The 22,336-nt window shown below is 40.5% G+C and overlaps 1 protein-coding gene across 1 annotated transcript in view; it reads left to right on the top strand.

Moving 5' to 3' along the window:
• The window catches only part of LRRC1 (leucine rich repeat containing 1), a 124,539-nt gene extending 103,204 nt beyond the window's left edge, over window positions 1–21,335 (top strand). Inside the window, exons 11-14 of the mRNA XM_058554136.1 lie at window positions 8,477–8,592; window positions 16,382–16,554; window positions 18,052–18,188; window positions 19,815–21,335. Of these exons, the coding sequence (XP_058410119.1) occupies window positions 8,477–8,592; window positions 16,382–16,554; window positions 18,052–18,188; window positions 19,815–19,973 (585 nt within the window). The 3' untranslated portion in view covers window positions 19,974–21,335. The remainder of the gene's footprint in view (window positions 1–8,476; window positions 8,593–16,381; window positions 16,555–18,051; window positions 18,189–19,814) is intronic.
• The last annotated feature ends 1,001 nt before the right edge of the window (window positions 21,336–22,336 follow it).

Here is a 22,336-nt window from a genome sequence, read left to right as displayed (position 1 = left end):
GGAAGACGGCCAGCGTTCCTGAATGGAAGTATGAGGATATTTATTATAAATGCGATTATATTCTGACACACGTTTAATCTGGATGCTGGTGTCTAAATAAAACTGTTACCTGCAGAACGACTTAAGTGTACATTTCAGCAAAGTTGGGACACAACTAAGAGACTCTGCTAATCCAAACGTTTTGGTTCCAGTCTCTAAGTGATAAACCAAAACACAGAGCTGAATGTTATTCTGAACATCAATCTTCCTCTTGTTGAATAGCACGTGTAGCTGGGTGATGGATTGGACACACACAGAAGTAGAAAACGTTTATGACTTTCGCTCTCAAAGCCATGCCCTGTACTAGGTGCTTTCATGTGTGTTAACTCATTGAGTCCTCACAGCAGCTTTTGAGGTCCTGAGGATTTCCTCATTGTACAGAGGAGGAAACTGAGGCCAGTGAGCAGCTTTCCTTACCAGGGCTCACACGGCTAGGAGTCGGTAGAAGTGGGTTCCAAAGATGTGTCTCCCGACGGCCAGCCCACTGCTCTTTCACTAGCCAGTGAAAGCTTGGCACCTCTGCTAATATGGCTTCAGCGTGACCTTTTCATCTGTGTGACCCTGAGGGACGGCAGGACCTTGGTTTGGTAAAGAAAGGTCAAATTATCTTTAGTGTGGGCATTTTAGAAACTTACTACATTTTAGGAATATTTTCAAGGTAAATGCCCTAGAGAGCACTTTTAAGTGTAATGTTAATCCCCAGTAAGTTTCACCACCCACCCCCGACTTCCCTCTTCCTCTCTTGATGCTCTCTTTCAAAGGAATACATTCTCAACAAGAACTTTAGAATTCTATTTTTGTAAATCCATCACCATGATTTTATCACCGGTCCTCTTTCACTTGAAGAGAGTGAAGCTTGTGCTCAGTGTTGCTGTTTAGAGGGTTATGAAGTGCGTGCTGTGTGTCTATATAAATTTACTAGAACAGCTTTTCATGATGTGAAAAGGAAAGGTATTGTGAAAATATTTCTAGCTTCAAGGCATTTTAGTTAGCTATCAGGTTTTATCCATTTCTGAGAAATTATGATTGGTTTTCTGGCATCTTGACTTTTATAAAGGAATAAAGCCTGTGCCTTTTCCTTCAGCTGCCTGATAAAGCAGAGAATGTGTGGGTTTTTAGGAATCAAGTCTTTTCTATCTAGCACACCTTCACTCCTCCTCACACACACTTAGCTCCTGGAGTGGGAAATGCGCTGAGCACATGTCTCCAGTTCTGCTGAGGGTCACGGCTTGGTGACCCCCGCAGAAATGGCCAGTGCTTGCCTCTGACCATCCGGGCTGAGCAGCCAAACACCGAGGGCCTCCTGACCCCAAATGGCGTCATGTCGGTCTGGGCAGCACCGTGGTGCCGTGACTCTGCAGTGAGTATGGTAGGCCCTGTGACCGAGTGTGTGTGTGTGTGCGTGTGTGTGTGTGGAGGGGATACCCAGTGACTGTGTATGTGCGCACGCTCGGCCTCCAAGCTTGATACCATTTGACCAAATCCTGCACTTTCCTGATTGGATTCTTTTCTTTCAAAACTTTTCTTCTTTCTCTTGGACAATTAAGTTGCATGCATGACGTAGCTAAACTGAAATGCTGACCAATTCAATTTATATGCCAAAAATTCATAGTTGTATTAATTGCCATTGGTGTGGTGTGCTGTGTGGTTCTTCCTATTTTTTGTCTGTTTTTTAATGTGGTAGTATTGTAGATTGTCAGTTTTATAGCACAGCTCCTTGGGCAATAGCATTTGTTTGCCTTTTTTTTTTCCAAATGGTTGAGGGGAAAATGTGTGTACTGTGTGGGTCACAATAATAGATGCTGTTTGTGTTTTGTGGTGTTATTCGTAGTGAACATTCACAAATCAATGAATGTCTCTTGTTTTCTTAATTGTTAGCTGCTTGGAAATTTAGAAAAGTCAGGTAAACTTGTTATCTTGTAAGTATTGTTCAGACCACAGTTGCATCTCTAACTTCCATTTTGCTTCTTAAATGCATGAAGATTCAAATTGGCTGACTGCTGTGTGTGTACTTCATTGTAAAATATTGGACATTTTCCTCTTAACTCAGTTTTTTTAAAATGACTGCATGGCCTGGAACCTTATTTTGTTATGTTTGTCAGATTTGTTCAGATTTTTCTCTCTCATAAGAATGCTTTTCTGTGAGTTATGTTTTAAGTTATTCAGAAATTCTGAAAGGCATAACTTGGCAGCTCATCTGTCTTCACTAAATTCTAGTGAATTTAATTTAGTGAATGCTAAGTTTGTCAGCATGATCCTCTCTCGAATGGAAAGGCTGGATCCACTTTATTTGCTACACGTGGCATGCTTCTGATTTTTCAAGCCACTTATTTGTGTCTTTTATTTCCATCCTGTTGCTTAAGTATGTGTGCTTCTGGGAAAGGAGGTCCTCTAAAAGACTCCTATCTCGGTGGAGGGAAGAAGGAAGGAGCAGAGGCTGTGTTGCAGTGTGATTGGTGGAAGAGGGGCATGGTGTGCGTGTGTTCGTGGGTATGATGGAAGAGAGCCAGTGACTTCATACTTTTCCCCAGCAAGATCTTCCCTTTAAACAACTTCCATCAGAAAGAGTTTCCAGCTGGAAGAAATTGAGCATATATCCAATTTTAGAGTCCAGGCTTTTGTCTCTATTAAGTCAAAATGAAAGTGACCCTAACTACATCCCACCCACCCAGTCAAATGAGACATGATAGGATTTGGAGATCGTTCATCAAAGCTTTTCTTTATCAGGCAATCTGTGAACATTAATTACCCATAAATACTAATTGTGATATTCAGAAGTGTCTGTGGTGAGAGAGTATTCATTTTGTGGGTAGCTTTCTGCCTTCTTATTATTTTAAAATTCTTTTTTAAAGATGTAAGTTCCCATCATATTCTAAAATGAATTATTGATAAATAAAAGTGATAATATAAAATAAAACCTAAAAATATTAGAACAAAATAGTTGACCATTGGATTTCAGGATGGAGAAGACATTCCTCAACTTGAAAGAAGAAATAAGTCATAAAAGACGCAGTTAATGGGTTTGTCTACTTGAAAGTTAGGTTTCTGATCTTCGAGAGGGTAAGGACAGCCTGCGGGCAGGGGACATCACAGACGAAGGAAGTCTCTCCTTACTCTATTAGAAATTCTTTCACATCATTGAGAAAAAAGATGTACCCACTGTAGAAAAATGGACAAAAATAAAAGCTAAGAACCCCCCACAAAAACCAATAACTGGTTCGTAGGAGAAAAAATAGAAATGGTTATTAATGTGAAAAAATTGTAGCCCCGTCATTATTCACAAAAATGTTAATGAAAGCATTTTCACCTATCAAATTTTCAAAATTTAAAAAAAAATACTATACCAAATATTGGTGCGAGTACAGGAAAGTACATATTGTCATGGAAGTATAAATTATTTTGGCTTCTGTGGAAGGGAATATGGTACTAGTATTAAAAACTTTAAAAATGTGCATGCCCTTTGATTCTGCAGTTCCACTTCTGGGAATTTATCCTAAGAAAACAATTATGGATATACACTAAGAATGATGCGTAAGAATATTTTTCTCAGTACCTATAGGAACAGCTAACTTGTTGTAGGCGCCATGCCAGATATGTACAGGGACTGCTAACATGTGCCAGGCACTGCGCCAAGTGCTTTAGTGCTTACTGGTGTCTAATTGTCACACGGTTCTATGAGGTGTAGGTAAATCATTATCAACATCCAACAGATTGTGAAACTAAGACTCAGAGAGGTTAAGTAACTTACCCAAGATCACACCGCAAAGAAATGACAGAACCTATTAGCAGCATCTAATATGGACGATTTATTGAGTAGTCTGTGACACATCTGTAGAATGAAATAATTATGTGGTCAATAAGAATCCTTTTAGAAACATAATGACATGGGAAATCGTTTTTGATGTCATGTAAACAAAAATGCTAAAGATTATAGTGTTGGTCCTAATTTTGTTCAAGTGTATGTGTATAATCACAAATGCCTGGCAATAATACTGAAAGAATTTACCTCAAAATGTTAATACCGGTTATCCCTTTGTGGTAGGATTTGGTTTGAGTTATGTTTTCATTGTACTTTGTGTGTGTGTGTGGTTTTTATTTTTCAGTCAACCTCAGTTACTTTTTTATGATTAGAAAAGAAGAATGCCATAGCTATCAGTGGATATTTTGATGTCAGTGGCCCAACAGTTCAATGAGTCCCAAAGCCACATGACTTCCAAAATATTCATGAAGTAGGGAACATTTGAATAATATGCCACAGATGATGATGGGAAAGGCAAAAATAGTCTTTGGTTTCTAAAATTACACATCGTATTATTTCTCTTCAAGCTGTATTTTGACCAGATTTTCTTATTGTATATTTTCCTTTTTGCGGATGAAATGTGGGTTCAGTTCTGTTACAAATAATATTGGAAGGAAGATACTGAAGGAAAATGAAAGTTCCTTTGCACTTTAGGGCAGGCATTCCCGAAGTGGAATGTAGATAGACAAAAGTGACTAATACAGGCTTTTTCTTTTAATCTGTCTGATTATCTCCTCTGGGGTGCTGTCACCTGCAGGCAATTAATACTTGAGAAGGTTGACCTGACTACAGGTTTGCCCTGTGACCTGCAGGTCCCTTCTCCTTGAGATGGATTAGATCAGTGCCAAACAGTTAAGGATGCTGTCATCTGGAATTAAGAGACACAGAACAGCCAAGCAAGCATTCCCAGCCACTTTCTGTAATTCTGAGAATCCGAGTCCAACCCCTTGTATTCTGGGAAGGTGCTATTATGTGGTTGAAGGAAGTTTAAAAATATCAGCCTCCTACGTAACTGGTAATAAGTTATTTAAACAGTGACCGTGCTTCCCAGAATTTCTAAGTGATATAGGCCTTTTATCCTGATGACCACTAAAGAACCTGTAAACTCTACCTCCTGAACCCAAAAGAAAGCAAAAACACCTAGGATGTATAATACAATGCTGAACTCAGGTCAGTTCTTCACTATTATTAACATGAAATGTCATGGTGATACCTTGTCAGGGAGACAGTTTTTTAAAAGCAGTTCAGGTGCGTTCAGGGAAGAGCTGGCCAGCGTCGGCAGAGTTCCAGCAACATAGCAGGCCCCCAAGTGTTGACTGAACTCATCCTTTCCAGCTGGGATTTTCACTTCTTGGAAAAACAATAGTTACCACATTTATTTGGCAGCAACAATAGGCCAGGTTCTATGATAGTCACTAAATTATATATGTGGTTTCATTTAATTTAATCCTTATTGTTACTTTTGGTTAAAGTAACATATCCGAACCCACAAAACATGTGACCAAGAGTCTAACTCAGGTCTGTGTCATCTCAAGGCCTCCACTCCCTCCCTTGTACCGCATTCCCCTCTGACGTCTATAAAGAACCCCATCTTTTGAGTTACGGTTTGGACTGCGTAGTAATAATCTTTTCTAAAAGCCAAAAGTCCCAGCCGTCTCTTCCCGGCTGATCTGGACAGAGGGCTCTGTTTGTGTGAGGTTTGCCTGGGACAGCACGTGCCTGTGACGGGTGATCAGGGCGTCCCTAGCAGCTCTGCAGCAACACGCTCCCTTGGTTGGTGTTGTTTTCCAAAAGCCGCAGACAATAGAGATCAGAGGTCACTCTGCCTGCGTTGACAACCCAGAGAGCCTGGGAGGCTTTAATACAATTGCTTTCCACCCCTTGGCGTCTCAAATGGGTGTAAGATTAGAGTGGAAAAGGACAAAGAAAAAAATAAATGAGACCATAAACACAGTTGACAGCTCACACACTCCACTGGGAGTTCACATTATTTCCCCTAAAATACTTAAGGGATGTTAACTCGTCCAGAACTTTTATTGTTCTGACAACTTTGAGAGCCCTCTCTGACCCACTTTAATTAGTTAATGAATTCATTTTTTTTGAATGGATACTATATGCACGTGATACAAATTGGAAATATTCACATGGTATAGTAGTAGGGCCCAAAAACAGATATTCTACAGGTGGCTGGGGCAGTGGACAGCTTCATGACAAAGTGCCCAGAATACACTCACCCTGTAGGAGCTTATTGTTCCACCACGAGGGCCATGTGTGTGAATAACTGATGTTGTCTGCTTTGCCTCTCTGGGAACAGATAAATCCTTCTCTTCAAAGCCAGGCCGGGATGGCAGAGTTGAAGCGTGTCCAGCCTCAGCCACGTGCTGACCTGGAAGGCCTCCCTCATGGCTTGTAGGCCCATCACTGAACCCTGACCCCAGTGCAGGTACCCCTCCATGTGGAGCAGGGTCTTGGGAGGAGGGAGTCCACTCCATGAGGACCTTGGGTATTCCTTCCCATGAGTAGATCTTTATTGGGATCATCTACATTTATCAGCAAGGATCTAATCATGTCAATCCTCAAAAGATTCAGGGTTTTGATTCCTTTCCTTCCTTGATATTCCTGAGCACCTGAGTAAAAGTGATGATTCCCTTCTTCAAGGGAAGGAGGAATGCCAACCCTCCCAAAAGATTCTGTCACACGTCTCTTTAGGACGCGATATTGGGGCCCTATATTTATAAAACATGAGAGGCCACTCTATTGATTCGTAGCAGAAACAAGAAGAGTTTTGTGGTCTCCACTGATACACATAGAAGCAGATAGATAATAACTTTAGTAGCAGCCTTTCGTAGTAAGTAAGTAAATAAATAGAAGTGTATAGACATAGCTAAATGAGCAGTGTTGGTAGGTAGATAGGCTTCACTGTGGGTAGACAGGATGGGTCCTGTTCTTGCCAAGCACCCTGAGTACATGTAAACGTGCAAATTAAACAGTAGGTCAGCCAAATGACCTGTCGGAGGGTTTGTGTAGACTATAATTATGAAGGAAACACAGAGAGCAATGTGTCAATATGGACCACTGGGTTCTGGGAAGACTTTATGGAGTGGAGGATGTTTAGCTAATTTTGGATGATTGGTGAGATTTAGAAAGACAGAAAGAAGAGAGCATTTCTGTGAGAAATGGTGGACCGAGAATACAATATGCATTTTAGAGGGCAGTGAATAAACCAGTTTTGCTGGAATAGGAAACATGAATACTGAGAAATAAGGGGACACTACATATCCAGGTGTTTTCCAGGTGACCAGAGATGAATGTTAGTTCATGTTGTCTTGTATGTTTTTCTTTTACAGGCATTATGGTTAAATGCTGTGGTTAAATATATTATTTCCAAATCTTTATATTAACTCCTAAGGGAAGACATAATAAGATTGTGCATGAAGGTAATTATGTAGCCATTTCATAAATATAGATTCTGCTTTTAAAGATATATATGTGTATTAAACATGTATATAAATAGCAAAGGGCAGAAGATACATTCAGATATCACTGAAGATTCAGGCCTCTTGCCCCTCCTCAACTGGGGGCTCTGGAGTATTTTTCCGTGTGTCAGAGAGACGTCAATAGGTTCCTTCATGAGCCCTTTCCAGCAATTGCTCTTAGTCAGGATAGGAGCGCAAGAAGACTGTGGTCCTGTATGGAGTCCTGCAGAGTGTTGTGTCTGCGATCGAGTTATGTTTCCACCCCCTTGGTTCAGCTTTCCTGACTGTAGAAACCACAGCCAGTTTGTTCAAGAGAATCGTTGAATTCTTTTGTGTTTACTTTCTTTTTTGAGGACCAGACTCATGCAAACCTCAGTTACCTTTGCTTGCTTTAAAAAAACAAAAAGAAATGGTAATCGAATTTGGTGTTGGTGCAGGGATTGACATGCTTTTACCAGCAGGTCGTGGCCAAGGAGGTTAATGTATGTATTCACTGAATTCACTTTTTGCTAAAATATTATTGATTTTGTGTTTTTCAAAGGAAAATGAATTTCCAGTTAAGTTGTGAATAACCAAAAGCTATTAAAAGATGTATGATGGAAATTAATGTGCTATATCATCTATCAGATGGTCCTTTTTTTTTTTTTTTTTTAAATAAATTGGAAAGCTGACAACACTGAAGTTAATATAATGGGCAGATCTTCACAGGTGTGTGTGTGTGTGTGTGTGTGTGTGTGTGATCGTGATCGTGATTCTGATCTTTGGCCTAACTTTTGAAACCTAGACTTCTTAAACTCCCATATTACCAAGTAATATTTGTCCAGACCTGTGTAACTTGATTAACATATTTAAAAAATGCAATTGCATTGGATAGTAGTGGAAAATGACTTTCTTTTCAGAATGAAAATTTTGAACTGTATTGTTTATTTCCTTGATTTAATTTAGAACGTGTGTTTAATATTGCAGAGATTTTTATGAACTTACTGGACTACTCAGTGTTTTGTATGATTTAAGTTAATCATAGTTGGTCATCAGTGAGACTTAAAATCATGTGGTATAATTTTATGCGTCCTTTTCATGCCATTTGATAAGCAAGATACTCCAGTCCCACCTTCATCTCCCAAAAAACCTGGAAAAATATGTCGTTTCTTTCTCATTGTAGATTGGTGGGTGCTGCGGCCTCACCGTGTTCTGTGTGCGTGACAACAGACTAAGCCGGATACCTGCAGAGGTGTCTCAGGCCACAGAGCTTCACGTCCTGGATGTGGCAGGGAACAGGTAAGCATGTTCTGGTTTGCTTTGCTTGAGAGAAAGAGACAAATATTCATCCTCCCTCACCGTTGCCGTGCATCTCTGCTGTCTTGCCTTTGCCGCATCTTATAGGATAAGCACCGACTAGTCGAGCGACCCAGCCCCAGCAAATTCTTGGTCTAGGAGCTAGAGTGATTGAGCCTGTACAGGGAGACGGTCAGGGACGGCCTGAGGGTCAGGCGCTTTCAAGTTCAAGTGGACGCGTCTGTAGAAAGGCTTCCCAGAGCAGCAGTAGAGTGAGGCAGTGATGTGAGCGAAGGAGCACAGCTTGAGGACAGAGACTTAGGTCTCACCTGAGCTTTTATCACTAGTTTCCCTGTGTCATCCTGGGCCTCGGGGTTTCCTCATCAAAAAATGAGCTAAGTGAGTCTGAGCTAGCTTTTAACCAGGGTCCTGATAATGCTCTCCTCATGGTGCTGAACCCCTGAAATTGTAAACAAAATTGTATTCAGGGACACTTCTGTTGAGAGGATCTACAGCTAATGTCAGAATCGCCAAGTGATTCATAATCCAAAAAAGAAAAAAATGAGCCAGCCTGGCATCTCCAAGGTCACAGCAGTACCATTTCTCAAGTCCTAGGGTCAGAAGTCATGCTGGACGCTCCCCAGTCTGGAGTATGCCTTCTCTTCACTTTGCAGAATATAGATTTGTTTCAGCCATTCTGAACTAATTTCATCAGCTCAGATGTCGTCTGTACTTTCTTGCCCCTGAGCCTACACAAGCTGTTCTTTCTACCTGGGACCCTCTTCTCTATCACCCTACTTTTGTTCTTCATAACTCTTGCTTTTATTTTCTCCAGGAAGCTGCTTCTCTCTGAGTCTGCATTTTTTAATTACCCCTAATGTAGCACCCACAGCACCACAGGATAACTGCCTGTTTACATGTGTGTAACCCCCTAAACCTGAAGTCATCTAAAGTTAGATATTATGGTTTATGTGTCACTACGTCATTTGTCCCTTCACAGTGCCTGGCATGTGATAGATGCCTGGTAAATATTTGTCGACCGAATGAAAAGGTTAAAAATGTTAGTTTTGCAGAATGAACAGCAGGCTACTGCAAAGCGCCTTGTATCACAGGCTGCATCGCTAAAAGTAATTAAAAAAATGCTCTGAGTGTTATATAGTTAGATAGGAGAGAAAGTGCTCAACGCGGGGAGGGTGAGCGATGATTGTGAATGGTAAATATTGCTACCAACAGTCTGAAGAGCATTTGGGGGATTGCGTCCCCCTGCCGATTAGCTGGTCACTTAGGTCGGGCATAGGCCGCCATTTTTCACTCTTGCTAATGGATTGTGGACAGCAGCGCCAAATAAACAGCAGCGCTCAGCCGGCATCTGGTGTTGAGTTATGGCCTCAGGGAGTGCTCACCTTTTTAAGGTTAATGCTTTCGGGACATCTTGATAGATTCTTCAGGCCACTAACTGCTTACTGGGAACTCAGGATGAGTTGGAGTTGGATGTTGAGTTTCTCCTGGACTAAGCCTAACAGGAGATTTAGAGCTTGAGAAGCGCAGTTCTTCCCTGACCTCTCACCTCCAGCACCAGAAACTCAGTGACCCAGACCGCCCCTGGTTCCTGCCACACTGCTGAGTGTGGATTCGCATCCTGAATTCTGGAGTGGAAAGATGGCTCAGATGTCTCAAGACTGTTTTTCACGTGAATGAAAGCCCCATTCTCTAGTTCTTGGAAGAAGAGAAAGTTAATTTTTCATTATGCTTGGGCCAGGGTGGAGAAAACCCAATTAAAAAGTTGAGTTACATAGCTGTCATCTGAGTCAGTTAAGTGTGTCATTTAGTTCATGTATATGTAGATTCATAACTAAACTTTAAGCCTATTAAAATATTTAATTGCTACTTATTTAAAGTATCATATAGAAACTAATAAAAGAAAGGCTCCCATATCAGCTTTTTAGCTTGCAGAAATGTCGCTCCTTGGGAGATACCAAACAACAGAAGTTTCTGCCTCTTCTCTCAAGCATATAGAAATAGCAAATGACAGGGGCCGGCCCAGTGGCGCAAGCGGTTAAGTGCGTGTGCTCCGCTGTGGCGGCCTGGGGTTCGCTGGTTCGGATCCTGGGCGCGCACCGACGCACTGCTTGGTAAGCCATGCTGTGGCGGTGTCCCATGTGGAGTGGAGGAAGATGGGCACGGATGTTAGCCCAGGGCCAGTCTTCCTCAGCAAAAAAAGAGAAGGATTGGCAGATGTTAGCACAGGGCTGATCTCCTCACCAAAAAAAAAAAAAAAAAGAAATAGCAAATGGCATGGGGAGACTACATGTTAGGTTCCAAAAACTTTCTTTGACGTGTTGGATAGGATAAATTATAGCAAGGATAACAATAAAATGCCACTTGGAAACTAAGTATCAAACCTGCTGTTACAGTAATGGATTTGGTGTCTTGTGTCATCAGCTCCCCACGATCACAGAATACGCGTTTCCTCAATTCTTAGTCTCTGTCCCATAGGAATATCCACCAAGTACACAAAATCGGGTGTTTGAGGATCTTCCTTTCAGTATTAGCAGTACCAGATACTAGAAAAAATGGCTGTCAATGTGGAAAGAGTTTATACCTTTGAATTTTATAATCCAAAAAATTAAAAAAATATTAAAAGATATGACCTCACCCCCGTTAGGATGGCTATTATCAAGAAGACAGGAGATAACAAGTGTTGGCTAGGATGTGGAGAAGAGGGAACCCACGTGCACTGCTGGTGTGAATGTAAAATGGTGCAGCCACTATGGAAAACAGTATGAAAGTTCCTCAAAAAATTAAAAACAGAACCACCAGATGATTTGGCAGTCCCACTTCTGGGTATATTTCCAAAGGAATAGAAATCAGGATCTTGAAGAGATATCTGCACTCCCATGTTCATTGCAGTATTACTCACGATAGCCAAGATAAGGAAGCAACCTAAGCATCTATCAACAGATGATAATGGATAAAGAAGATGTGGTATATATATATAATGGAATATTATTTAGCCGTGAGAAAGGAGATCCTGCCATTTACGACAACGTGATGGACTTTGAGGGTGTTATGTGTGAAATAAATGAGACAGAGAAAGACAAGTGTTGTATGATCTCACTTATATGTGGAATCAAAAAAAGGAGAATTCATAGAAACAGAGTCTAGAATGGTGGTTGCCAGGGGTTAGGGGGTGGGGGAAATGGGGAGATGTTGGTCAAAGGGTACAAACTTCCAGTTATAAGATGAGTAAGTTCTGGGGATCTGATGTACAGCATGGTGACTGTAGTTAACAATACTGTATTATATCCTTAAAAGTTGCTAAGAGAGTAGATCTTAAATGTTCTTACACACAAAACGGTAATTATGTGAGGTGATAGAGGTGTTAACTAAGCCGACTGTGGTAATCATTTCACAATATATACGTGTATCAAATCATCGTGTTGTATGCCTTAAACTTACACAGTGTTCTGTTAATTATATCTCAGTAAAGCTGGAAAAAAATAAAAAAATATTAAAAGACAAAACACAGCACAGCAGTGTGCCATACTGTGGAATACCAAGCAGTTAAAGAATGAGAAATTTCTCTGTGTAGTGACACGGAAGGAGGCCCATGATACTGAGTGAAAAGAGCAAGTGTTGAACATAACGTAGTGCTCTTATTGTTTTATTTTTAAAAAAACTTATCCATGTGGTACACAGAATATTCATAGTAGTTCCCTTAGAGGCAGGCCAGAGACTTGAGGTTACAGGGGCTTTCCCTTCAGATATTTTGGTATTGTGTAAATTTTTTCACGGATTATGTTCTCTATGTATATCTTTAAACATTTTTGAAAACTTGGCTTAAAACTAAAAATTCTAGGAGGAAGTAACAGACAGATGGAACACTGAGTTGTAGGAAGTCTTCACCCGTAGATGAGGTTAGTATCACGCTGATCAGTGGGCGTTCATAGTTGTTAAATGAACCTGACGGTGCCGTTGCTGTGGCGGGTCAGAGGTGGGGAGGCCACTTCAGGTCGGGTTGGTCGTGGATGTAAGTGGAAACGAGGGGCTCACGGTTTGGTTATTCATTTGCTTGAGTCCTTGTACCGTTGATGTAAATAGTAACCACAGGCTTTTTATTTCTCGGGGGAGGTAGTCCTAAATAGAACACGGAGATGTGTACAAATGGGGCTGTGGTTTCTTGTGTTGATTCTGTAGTGTACGGAAGGTACCAGCATAAACCAAAAGTGTATATTAACTCCTCTGGAAAGCAGGAATAGATATATTTTTAATCTATTTTCCGACTTGTATGGGTGATGGTTCACCCAAGAGAGACAGAGGAGTGTGTGTCTTTTTCCCCAGGCCCCAGGGAGGTCAGCCCAGCCTGCGGAATCTCTGTGCAGACTGGGCAGAGACAGGGCCTTTTTTCTCTTTGACAGCACTGGGAACACCTCTGTCCACAAGACGCCTGTGAACTAGCTCACTGTGGGGTGTACTCAGTCAGCAGCAGCCATATTTAGCTGGCACTTGGATTCTTTGCAGGAAAACTGGTGTTTTACACAACTCATTAATCTCACGTAGCTTGGTTGAGTGTGATTATAAAATTTGTTGTTATAGAGTCTAGTAATTTATTTGAGCTTTTCCCATATGATTTGTCATCCTTAGAAGCTATTATTTATTATTGATGCTCTGGTTAGCCTTTTATTTATACCTTTGCTTTAGCATTTAGCCGGGAAGCCACTTATTAGTCTGAGAAGGTGTGATAACCATGTTGGAGTATCTGTGTTTTGTGCCAGCTGTCAAATCTTGATTTTTTTTTTTCCTTTATGCGCTCATGATTAAGAAAGTTAGAGATGCTGACTGTAGATTTCTTGGCCAAGACCTTGAAACCTTACACATTCTGGAAGATGTTAGCTTAACTCCTTTTTAAAAAGAAATAGGAACAAACTTTCAAAGGAAATTATCCTTTTATTCAGTAAAATGAAACAGAGTTTGTACTTTAAGCTTTCACGGTGTGTTACAATATTCTTTTAATAAATCCCTGTTACAGTGCCTGGCAAATACATGTCTCATGTCTTGAACTTCCTTGCATTTGAGTGTGTGTGTGTGACAGCCTTTGGGAAGAGGGAGAAATAATTTGTTGTTTAAGCATGAGAGATTTTACTTTCTATCCCACTCAACCAATACCTCAGAATAAGGAGCAGTGGAGTTGTGAATTGACTGTTCCCTCAGATCTCCTCGGGCGTCCTTCTCATGCTATGAGCGTATTACTGCACTGGGTGGATTCTCAGATTTAAAATACATATTTCGGGGCCGACCCTGTGGCATAGCAGTTAATTGTGCGTGCTCCGCTGCTGTTGGCCCGGGTTCGGATCCCAGGCGCGCACCGACACACTTCTTGTCAGGCTATGCTGTGGCAGCGTCCCACATAAAATGGAGGAAGATGGGCACGGATGTTAGCTCAGGGCCAGTCTTCCTCAGCAAAAAGAGGATTGGCAGATGTTAGCTCAGGGCTGATCTTCCTCACAAAAAAAAAAACAAAAAACATTTCTCAGCCAATTTGGCTCTCGTTAGTGAAATACTGTAGTGTGTAATACATAGAGTCTTTTCAGGAGTGCTTTAACATATACGGTTCTCATGGAAGATTTAATGTCAGAACCTGACTCCCACATAAGGTGCCATTCCACTGCACTTCCCCAGTATGCGTGTGTGGGTGGATCAGCCTTTTCTGAACTCATTGTTAGGAAAAGAAGGTATTTTCTATCTCCATACCGAGTACATTGGAAATCTTTTGCAAAACATATTAGTTGTTCTTATGAAAAGTTTGTTAATGCATTTGTTAATATTTATACACTCTGGTAATTTTTTACTTCATTTGTTAAAGTAACTTAACCAGTTTGTGCTTGCACTTCACTTAGACTAGTTTTACAATATTGGAGTACAGCTTCTCTTCACATCTCTACATAGAATTCCAGTTTGTTTCTCATAAGTCTGTCAATTCAAAATGGTATGTATATATGTGTCTGATCATGCAATATGAATCTGTCGGTGAGCTGTGTAGGTAGATCTCCCACATATGTTAACTGGAGATAGATGTACAATTTCCTAAAAGAAAGAACCCCAGGAATATATACTGTCATATAATTTCTTACAGAATTAATGGGCCAGAGATTTCTTTTAAGAAAATATGCCTCATATGGTAGTTAACAAAATGTGATTAGCTTATGAAGCTACTTCTAAGATTGATCCATAATTTAATACGTGAAGCCATCCTTAGAATAAAAATACTTGACCAAATGTAACCTTAGGTTCTTTAAACCTTAAATTCCTGGTATCTACAGAGATTCACTTGTTTTCAGAGTGAATTAGTAGACTTGTGTAAAGCATTGGTTTTTACTAAAGCAGCATTTTTACCCTCTGCACTGGTAGCATTTTGGGCCAGGCAATTCTCTGTTGTGGGGGCTGTGCTATGCGTTGTAGGATGTTTAGCAACATCCCTGGCCTCTACCTACTAGATGCCACCCTAGAAATGTCTACAGACATTGCCAGATGTCCCCTAGGGGCAAAATTGCCCCTGGTTGAGAACCACTGCACTAAGTCATCTTTGGCAAGTACCAAGTACGTATGATTTCTGGAGGTGGTCTTTACTAAATAGATTTAACTGGTTGCAGCCAATCTGTTGAATATTTGTGCAAACAAAAATAAAAGTAATCTTTAGGTGTCACATTACAGATTTTAAAGTGCTTTAACATATACCATCTCCTTTGAAACTGAAACAATCTGATCTGGATATTAATTATCACGTAGGAGTCTGAGAAGTGGGAGCTTCTAGAAACTGAAAGATAAAAGTTTAAAATGGAATACCTAAAATAATCTCCCTAGAGAAAGCAAATGGAGTGCATGAAAAAAAAATTTTGATCTTTATTTTAACTGCAAATTAGACTCTTTGGCACCCCGAGCATCTCCTCCTCCTCGTCTTGAAAACAGGCGATCCCACGGTTTCATACTAGCCCTGTCCGTGAGGCCATTGCCATTAACTTAGTAAGGCCTCCGGCTTCTGGGTCCTTCCACAATTACACTGGCTTTTTTTTTTTTCTCTTCATTTTTTTTATTTTTTTTTCTTTAATCCCTACTCTTTTGGGGTCTTGTTAATTTATTTTTCAAAGATTAACAAGAGATATATTCAAAATCTAAAGCTCAAAGAACTTAAATAATTTTTTTTTTAATTTTTTGTTTATTGCAGTAACATTGGTTTATAACATTGTAAAAATTTCAGGTGTACATCATTGTACTTCTATTTCTGCATAGATTACATCATGTTCACCACGAAAATACTAATTACAACCCATCACCACACACATGTACCGAATTATCCCTTTCACCCTCCTCCCTCCCCCCTTCTCTGGTAACCACCAATCCAGTCTCTGTCCCTATGTGTTTGTTTATTGTTGTTATTATCTACTACTTAATGAAGGAAATCATGCGGTATTTGACCTTCTCCCTCTGACTTATTTCCTCTTTAAATTGAAACCTTCTAGTGTAAGACTGACTAGTGTGTTCTGTAATTCCCTCCTTTTTTTGCCCTGAGGGCTGGAGGTGCTAATGAGAGAGGTGGGAGCAGAAAAGGGAAGCTCAGAACCTGCGAAGAGTCTACTTGCAAAGAGCAAATCAAGTGTCTTAAAAACATAGTGTGTTTTTTCATATTGACCCCAATCCCAACAGGTTGTTTTTAATTTTTTTTCTGTTTTTATTGACAGGAATTGATTTAATTGCAAAATTTGAGGCTCTGATGTCTCCTTTTGTTTGACATTAGGTTGTTGCACCTGCCTTTATCCCTAACCACCTTGAAGTTGAAGGCTCTGTGGTTATCTGACAACCAGTCCCAGCCTCTGCTCACGTTCCAGACAGACACAGACCACGCCACAGGAGAGAAGGTTTTAACCTGCGTCTTACTTCCTCAGCTGCCTTCTGAACCTACCTGCCCAGGTGAATTTAAGGACAGTGTTCACATGGCCACGAGAATTAGTAGGAGCTAATATCTGTCCTTAAGACCTCTTACTCCCATAGGTGACTGTGTTTTGTCTAATCTGCCCCGAGAGCCAGCCCAGGTGAGGTCATAGTGGGTCTCCTCTGGGAAAGTTCACCTTTGCATCTTTGCAGAACAGGTGCCGCTCAGACTTGTTTATCGTGTCTGAAATTCCTTAAATAGCATTCTGGTTTTGAACTGTAGCTGAGGCTAAAAATACAAATACTCCTAATAAAGGTAATAGCGTCATTTAAAATCCAAACTGATCATTTGGAGGATTAGTGTGGAATACCAGTGGCAAACTGTTTTTAAGCCAGAGAGTTGTTTTGAGTCATTGTACCTTTGTTTTGTAAATTATGTGTGGTTTTTACTGAATTTTTTTTTTTTACTGAATTTTTTTTTTTTTTTGTGAGGAAGATCAGCCCTGAGCTAACATCCATGCCAATCCTCCTCTTTTTGCTGAGGAAGACTGGCCCTGAGCTAACATCTGTTGCCAATCCTCATCCTTTTTTCCCCCAAAACTCCAGTAGATAGTTGCATGTCATAGTTGCACATCCTTCTGGTTGCTGTATGTGGGGCGCGGCCTCAGCATAGCCAGAGAAGCTGTCGTCAGTGTGCTCTCGGGATCCAAACCTGGGCCATCAGTAGCGGAACTTAGCGGTTAAGCTAAGCCACGGGGCCGGTCCCTATGTGTGGTTTTTAAAAATATGCACACCAACATCAAATTGCTATTATAAGTCCTTTGTGGAGAGCTGGTTTTGATAAAAGAGAACTAGAGTGCTCTGGGAGAATGGGAGAAAGCCACCTTGCCAATCCCAGCCTTGTTAGATGAGCTTTTAAGACACCAAAAGAAAAATGTGGTAGAGTGTGTTACTAAGAAAAGTGCTAGTGGGACCGGCCTGGTGGCGTAGTGGTTAAGTTCGTGTGCTCTGCTTCAGCAGCCTGGGGTTCACAGGTTTGGATTCCGGGCATGGACGCGTGCTCTGCTTGTCATGCCATGCTGTGGCAGGCATCCCACATATAAAGTAGAGGAAGATGGGCACAGATGTTAGCCCAGGGCCAATCTTCCTCAGCAAAAAGAGGAGGATTGGCAACAGGTGTTAGCTCAGGGCTACTCTTCCTCACCAAAAAAATAAATAAAATAAAAAAAGAAAAGTACTAGTATCCAACACGTGTAGCCTCATCACTGTCATTAGAAAGTTTTTGAAGTTAGTGTATAGAAAAGAATCATGGAAAAGGACTCTATAAATTATTATGACATACTGTAATGAAATATTAAACATATTATTTTGGCGGGTTTTTTTGTATGATTTCAAATAGAATTATGCATCATTGGAAAGAAAAGGCAACCCTGTCTCAGGCCTTTTTCTTTTGGTTTTTAATTTTTTGAATTACTACCTAGCAGTTGCCAATCACATGAACCTACTGCCCTGCTGATGTGGTCTTTGTCACAACAGAGAACCTGCCTCGCTGTGGAGCTCTGGAGAGCTTGGTGAATGATGTCTCTGATGAGGCCTGGAATGAGCGTGCAGTGAACAGAGTCAGCGCAATCCGATTTCTGGAAGATGAAAAAGATGAGGAAGACAACGAAACGGTAAGGAAATGGAGATTATTGGCCTCCGTGGAAGTTCAAAATTTAAAAGCCTTCCAAGATTGAGAATGGCACCTAATAAGGATTTCTTTTATTTTCAAATAGTCTGTTCTCTGTTTCGCCTTCAGCATTTAAGAATTGTTTTGTAGAACACACAACTAGGTATTTCTAGGTGCTGATTCACCAATCCATATGGCAAATGGCACTTTTGGTTTTTTTGTTTGAACAGTTTATAGTGGTGCTTTTTCCTTAATTGTGATAGTTTCCCCTCCTGCCTGCACTGTTTTCTTAAAATTGATTGGGAATTTCTTCTTTTCTATTGTTCCTGGTGAAATAAGTCTCTTCCCGCCCTCTACCCCATTTCTAGCTGTACCGTGTTGACTTTTTTCACATTTCATGACGTGACTTAGCTTGCCTTCTCTTATACCAAACCTCTCTTCCTCATGTAACCATTCTTCTTGTCACCCCCATGCAGGGTGCTTGTGATCTTACTTGGATTACTTTACAAGTTTTCATTCAGAAATCAGAAACAGATTTGTAAGAACCGCTCAGTCTTCCTTTCATCCACACTCGAAAGTGTCCCAGCCCTCCGACATCTCCAGGAGTCAGTGACAGCTCTTGAACCTTCCTACAAGTTGACTTTGGCTCCTTCAACTCCTTGCACTAATTGAGATTTTCATAAGCAGAGCTTAGAAGGAGTGCTCGAAGCCCTCAAAACAAAAGGAGGTTTTTAAATTACCATCCGTAATCTTTGTTATTCCAGCTGTCACCAAAGGGATTTTATCCATTTACAGTAGGAGAGTGGAAAATGGAAATTAGGTATGTCAAAATGACTTCAACATAGACGCTCTTTAATGCTTACCTCGCAGCTTCTCAGGGTGGGATTATTTCCCCAGTTACCTCACTGTTTCAACAGTGCTCTTATTTTATTAACCTCCTTTAGCTCCTCCTGAAATTCCTGGACAGACCATTTAAAAGATGTAAATGCTGTTTTATTAGCTAAAGAGCATGTAACACGTTAAATAACGTAATTTAAAAAATATCGCCCATATTCTATTACTTCGCTTACAGTACTGTGGTCTTTATGAGAAGAACGTGGACTTTCTTCCGTAGGTCATATAAATAGCACACACAGCCGCAAAATAAGAAAAAAGAGTCCTTCTCTCTCTCCTCCCTTTATCTTCACCTCCCATGCCTCATGGATTGAAGGAAGACAGAACCACTTCATGTAATAGTAGAACATTATAGTGATTTTAATTTAGAAATTTTTACCCTTTATCTTTTTCTTCCTCTACACTCCATAATTATATGTGGTAAATTGTTTAGTTTTTTCTTACTGTTCATGCAGCTTTATTTTTATCTTATACTAATCTCATATTTTAAGAATTATTCTTTTATTCTGAAAGTAATCCTTCTCTCGTGACTAAATACATGTGTGCGACACTTTGATCTTCTGTTAACTAGTAAGCAGTTGATAAATGCCCATAGCTCCAGAGAAAGCTTTTCCGCCTACCCTAACTCATAATCTCCGAGAAGGTAAGACAGTATTGGAATGAACCGCCACGAAGCTGCGAGTTGGAAATCGTAATGGACTAAAATCAAAACACTCACTCCACTGTTTGTTTTTAGAGAACGCTTCTGAGGCGAGCCACTCCACACCCGGGGGAGTTAAAGAATATGAAGAAGACGGTGGAGAGTTTACGGAACGACATGAATGCTGCTAAAGGACTGGATTCAAACAAAAACCAGGTCAATCATGCCGTTGACCGAGTGACCACTTCTGTGTAGAACGTCACCTCCGGGCTTTACCTCCCGTGTCTTCCCCTGCTGTTGAGATGTTCCCGTCGACTTCTGAGGAGCCTCCTGCAGTCCTTGGTCTTCAGTGGAACCTGCACACCGTGTCCCCAAGTGACGCATGGGGACGCTGCCCTCTCCGAGGAAGTGCCTTACTCAGATCTGTCAACCAGACTTTGCACCCGTGATCTCCTGGCGCGATTTTTTTCTCCCTAAATTTCCGCTGTTTGTAATAAGTAGAATACACTACTGTAAACATCTGACCTTTGTTTTTGTCTTATGTTGGGGTACGGGAGAGCAGGAAGGGGAATTTTTATCCTCCTCCCTCCCATCAAATGCTGGGACATTTTGAACCCAAGTTCTCTTGGACCTACTGATGAGAGAGAGTTTTATGTATGGGGAAAAATTGATACTTTTTTTTTAAACCTTTCTTTGGCAGCTCAGATGGTGTAAATTTAAAAATTTTATATAGGTATTTCATAACAAAAAATATGTATTTCTTTTTTGTTATTTTATCTTGAAAACGGTACATATTTTAGTATTTGTGCAGAAAAAAAAAACAGTCCTAAAGTATGTGTTTCTATTTGTACCATCCACTTGTGCCTTACTGTATCCTGTGTCATGTCAAACTGGCTGTACACAGTGGCATCCTTGAGCAGTGAGATGAGACCAGGAATGTGGTACTTTTAAAGCAGTGTTGGATTTTAATCAGTAATCTACCTGGTGGATTTGTTTTTAACCAAAAACAAGAGTTATCACCGATTTGTAAATTATATCATTTGATTTTTTTTTTTAAAAGATGAACCAAAGGGTTAGACTGCTAATGTTTCATTTCTTACACTTTAACTTTTCATGAATGAGTTTCTTAATAATGAGTACAGTGTCTGATTATACCTACTCAGAAGGTATGTGCCATTTGTAAAATAAAATAGAGCAGAAAAGCACAAAAAGAAAACTGATTCAGAAATTTGGTGGGTAAAATACATTATGTACTGCAAAAGAAAGAATGATTTTTATTGAAGAAAGTTTTCAAAGTTTTATATCGAGATATAAAACCACAATAAAGCAAAATAACCTGCAACCATATTAGAAATGTTGCTATCTTTACAAGTGCAATTTAATTTGTAAATAGAGTTTGAATCAAAGTGTAACAAAATATTGCTTCAAGTTTTAATTTTAAATCTGCTAATTTAAGGGATGTGGGATATGTTCTGGTGTGTTTCTATTGATTTCCTTTTTTTGTATGATGTGATAAAAGAAATGAACGGTGCCAGTCACTGTGGTGTCGAGGAAAACCACGTGGTTGGTTTCTTGTTTTCTCTCCATGAAATAAAGTCACCCTGGACATTAGCCATACAGCTCTTTAAAATTAATTATCACCTTGTGTGTTCTTATGACAGTAGGCAACTGAGTTCTTTGACAATGTGCTTCCTTCCATTAAATATCAAACCACTGGTCAGTGTTGAGTGACCTGCCTGTGGGACTTGCCTTCTCTCGTCCTTGCCCCACAGGACAGAACCCGGAACTGCCTTCAGCTCTGGCTCACGACTTCGGATTGTGGCTGTCTGGCCAGTTGAACTCCTTAGAAACCTGGTTTCCACCAACCAAATACGATGCCTTCTTTTACTACCATTCACTTGCTTGTTGAGTTCACTTGGCCTTTTAGGTGGTTTGTATATCTCTATTTTAAAATTGTTTATTGATAAAGGACATGGCACAGCAGGGGTGTTTGGCCAGTCAGTTTATGCCTTCTACCCTAATTTGTGGGAACCTATTTTCTTTTCTCCATTTTAAGATTGTCGCATACTCTGTTTTATCAAGATGATGCCACTAACTCGTGGGCTGATGGGTAAGCAAATTGGTTTTATTTAAAGAGAGTCATCTTAACTCTGAAGAACGAATGAACTTCCACTGTGTTTTTTGTTTGTTTTCCTATCAAGCCCACCTTTTACCACTTTTTCGTGCCTTTAGTGGAATAGAGGTGGACACAAAAGTGTGTGTGTTTAAATTTTTCTAGGAAATTTTATGTTCCCGATGATTTGTTTCCTTGGGCCTATCTCCTTTCCTTCACATTCACCTGGGTTTTTTTGTGTTGTTTTTTGTTTTCAGTTCTGGGAATTTAGTTTGTTTCCCCTTCCTTGAGAGGGAAAGGTTACTTTCATCTCATTCGTTCATTATGGGTGACACCGCCATGCTCTTTGCCTTCAGGATGCTGGGACCAGATGTAGGCTTCACGATGGAAACGGCACCAGCCCACTGCACCGTCTGGAGAGCATGCCAGCCTCTCCAAGAAGGCCTCTCGTTAGTCATCAGGAAAACTAAACTACGCAGGAGGATGCCATTCCCTTGTGAGGCCG

The sequence above is a fragment of the Diceros bicornis genome, chromosome 14 (genome assembly GCF_020826845.1).
Source record: "Diceros bicornis minor isolate mBicDic1 chromosome 14, mDicBic1.mat.cur, whole genome shotgun sequence".
Taxonomy (NCBI): domain Eukaryota; kingdom Metazoa; phylum Chordata; class Mammalia; order Perissodactyla; family Rhinocerotidae; genus Diceros; species Diceros bicornis.
The sequence above is the reverse complement of the archived record's forward strand: the minus strand, read 5'-3'. Positions and strand labels throughout refer to the sequence as shown.